This window comes from Bactrocera oleae, chromosome 3 (assembly GCF_042242935.1).
Source record: "Bactrocera oleae isolate idBacOlea1 chromosome 3, idBacOlea1, whole genome shotgun sequence".
NCBI lineage: Eukaryota > Metazoa > Arthropoda > Insecta > Diptera > Tephritidae > Bactrocera > Bactrocera oleae.
Window position 1 is genome coordinate 260,127 of NC_091537.1, and position 3,799 is coordinate 263,925.

General features: G+C 35.6%; 1 protein-coding gene across 1 annotated transcript; it reads right to left on the reverse strand.

Moving 5' to 3' along the window:
• Nucleotides 1-467: 467 nt before the first annotated feature.
• LOC106614935 (desmoplakin) lies at nucleotides 468-3,741 on the reverse strand. Its single transcript, XM_014230884.3, has 5 exons — nucleotides 3,395-3,741; nucleotides 2,296-2,989; nucleotides 1,872-2,228; nucleotides 1,669-1,802; nucleotides 468-972 (listed from the first exon to the last, which is right to left on the reverse strand). The coding sequence occupies exons 1-5, from the start codon at nucleotides 3,640-3,642 to the stop codon at nucleotides 690-692; spliced, it is 1,716 nt and encodes a 571-aa protein (XP_014086359.1). The 5' UTR covers nucleotides 3,643-3,741; the 3' UTR covers nucleotides 468-689.
• Nucleotides 3,742-3,799: the final 58 nt, after the last annotated feature.

The window sequence follows — 3,799 nt, forward strand, 5'->3', positions numbered from 1 at the left end:
TGAACAAGAGCGGTACCTTTCGCGCAGCCTTCAGAGATGCTTACTATGTCAGCTGATTCGTGCACTAAGTGAACTTTTGCCAGGGGACACCTGGGCGTAACTTATCAAAAACCGATTTTCGACCGCGATTAGATAAGTTAAACCGAGTTTCCGGATCGAAGTAGAAGAATCAACGTATACAACAACGAAGCGCTCTATGATTTCACTGCGCGATTTACCTTACCTTAAAAACAAGAATCGAATCAGCAACAAAACCAAAATGTGAGTCCCATTCTACTCACGGTAGCCATTAACGAGATTGTACTATACAATGGTAGATTTCTCTTGCAATAGTCATTGGCCGATAACGCCAAATATGTATTTATTGGACCATCTTCGTATAATGTATTTTCTTGCAAAGAAAATGGGCGAATACGGCCGTAAATTATCTCTTATTTCTTTTTTAAGAATAATTACTACTCGAGATATTAACTCAATATCATTATTTATTTGTTTTGTCCAAAGCTTTTTGTATAGTACATATACCTACACACGAATGTATGTACTTACGATTTTTTTACATTTTGCTATATGTACATATATACACATATGCAGCTTCTTTTCGTCAGTTCAAAACAAAATATATAAAATAATAAAATAAATTAAAGATTATCAATTAAAAGTAAAACGAAAATGCTATCTAATCATTGCTAACGTTTAACAATATTTAGTGCCTTTTCGAGTGTGAGGCCAAACGGAAATGTAGTAATCTTCGGTGGTGGTGTCGCGGGTAGTGTACAGTAAGCAATCCAATGCACCAGATGCAAAGTGGCACGCTGATATGCAATCGAATTGTTCCAGCAACTACGTATACGGTTCCCCAACGTAGCAGCCAAACATTGTTGCAGAGTTTCTACTTCTCGGGATAGATTTGCGACTTCTTTGCGCAAATGTGACTCCACTTCCAAGCTACTGTCCAAAATCAGTGTTTTCCTTAAAAGCAGTACAATGAATAGAGAACGGTAATCAATGTGATATATATATGAAATATCGCAATTTTAAATCTACTATATGAGTATAGTACGATATATAAACATTTGTATATACCTAAATAAGCCTGTATATGTAGCGCTATAAGCCTTTGAATAAAGGTCAAAGGTTTTAGCACAATTCATAATATACTCGTCTCTGCTGTTCAACCTGGTGTTAGTAATGGACAACAAGCTTGGAGTAAAACTTCGCAGCGAGTAACTGAAGTTACTCTGAGGCTATATGGCTAGTATTGAACAATGTTAATTTGTTTCAAAATAAGAATTACATACAAACCAAATTCGGTTTTAAAATCAATATCTTAAATCAGTTACAGAAACTGTCATCGCTAACAATTTTGATGATGGCAAGATGAATGTCATTAGTGTTAGTGTTATTGGTGCACAGTCCGTGAAAATTCTGTCATTTTTATATCTGATAATGAGTACACCGCTATATATGTATGTACAATGTATATAGTTTTCAGTGCACTTACTAAATGTCACCATTTTCAGGTATTCAGTACTAAAATACTTAAAATTATTAACAGAAAAGGCAACTTACAGAATTTTAAAATTCTTAGTTTGTTTCAATTAATTCGTATAGTTGCTTTATGATCAAATTAAGAATTCATCTTATTATTATTCACATAATACTTACTGTTTCAATTCATTTATTTCGCATTCAAAAGACTCCAGCTTAGTGAGCGCAGTGCTTAAAGCATCGTTCTTCTCCTTAATTTCATTGTGTAACTTTTCTTCCTTTTGCAAAGATTCATTATTAACTTCACATATCTAAAATAGCACATTTTCCGAAAATAAGTAACAAAGTATAATTTACAGTATGCATTTTCAGAGTTTTACTTCATTAATTAATTCTTTCTTCTGTGCTTCTAGGGCTTGTACTTTACGTTGCTCACTGGACAAATTCGCCTGTAGCTCCCTCTGTTGAGCCATTGCTTTAAATAGGTCGGATTTGGTCTGAGAAAGTATTGCATTGAGACCGTCGAATTCTTGTTCCTTGATTTGGATTTGCTGTTCAAGTAGCGTTTTGTCCGCCTTTAAGCTGATGAGTGAAGTAGTAAGACTCTCGCAAGAAGATTTGGTATTGCTTATATCTTCTAAAGATCGCTTCAGCTGAACACTGAGCTCATCATTGCGTTTTTGTTCAACTCGAAAGAGGGTATTGAACACATGGAGTTGGTTCTTGGCTTTAATTGACTTAAGAGTAGAAAATTTAATGAAATCCATGTTTAACAAATAACTAGCAACACGATCCTAGACTTACACCACGTTTAAGGCTGTTTACCTCCTCCATAAGGCGTTTCACTTCGTCGCGCCGTTTTCGCCAGGCGTTTAACATTATTGTTGCAAAAATACGCATTCCAGCTATCTTTGGATCGCGATCTTGAATAACATAATAATAATTGTTCTGATCGAACATTTTATTTACCAACGAAGATTGACTGGATACGCCCATAAGACCAGTTATATCAGAGGTTCTATTCTGCATTAAAGCACTGGGATTTGTAGAAAGCCCACGCAGCGATTGCGATTGCGGGGAAGCTAATAACGAGTAATTATTGGCATTGTCCCGATGAGTTCGCTTTAAATCCATTTGCGTAATCGACTTTCGGATACGGAAATTCAAAATAGCTGCAGTACTTTGACGCCGCAAGTATAATTGAGTTGCAGATGAGTTAATTGTTCTCGTTGCAAGCTCGAGCTTTTGAGAAAAATGATTTCTACACTGCTTCAGTTGCACCAAATTCGGTGTGGTCAAAGGTTGCACATCAGTTTTAGGTATTGTCGCTTTTTTTGTAACTTTGTTTTCAGGATTGTCTACCTGAACTTGTAACCTTGGTGATAAGTTGCAGTAGACGTTTGTTTTAGATAAAGCGGATGATGGGGACGGCTTTCGTAACGGGACACGAGGAATTTGAGATTTCAGACAGAACGCAGTGCTGCTCTTTTGCTGCAAACTGTGTAGATGTGTTTTGAATCGAGGGCGTGGCCGAAAAAACATAGGATGAATCTGGGTTGAGACTAAATGCTGATTTTTTCCTTATTTTATTATACACGTGTCTTTTAATTCGATGTACGCTAATATTATCTGATTAGCGATCTAATAGCGAAATTTTAATGCAATTCTGTTGCACAAAGAAAACCCGAAAATTTTTATATTTACTGCTTTTGAAATTTTCAGTGTCGAAAAACTGTATGTACAATGAGAGAACTGACTGAAAAGTCGTAGCTCAAGTTGCTATAAACATATGTATGTGCATACAAATGTATAAAAAATAAGTGAAGTTGTACGAATCTAAGCAAGTAACCCTGTGTATCAAAAAATGGATTCGAAAATAATGTCACAGACCTGCAATACTCACCCAACTTTCAAAGCCACTTTTTTTTGATTTCGCCGTCCAATAGATTTGCGCGACTTAATAATCTTCCCGTTAAGCATCGGATTTTTTTCACACCTAGTTGAATTCTCAAGAGGGCTTCTAAGCTCTTCACTAGGACTTGGAATTCCATTACTAGAGGTTATTGATCGATCAGTAGAGACTCCGTCCGTTTCGCTTAAATTTTCATTGGCCAATGTTAGAGGTGGAATGGTGGTGAGTATTTCTGGCATATTGAATAATAAAACTTGAAGCGGTGGAAAGTTATAATTTCTTAAGATGAAAATAAATGCAATAAATAAACAGATACAAATTCAATTGAGTTTGACACAGTTTTATTTTTATGTTTTAAGAGTTTTTCAAATTCCTCACTATGATCAATTATAATCG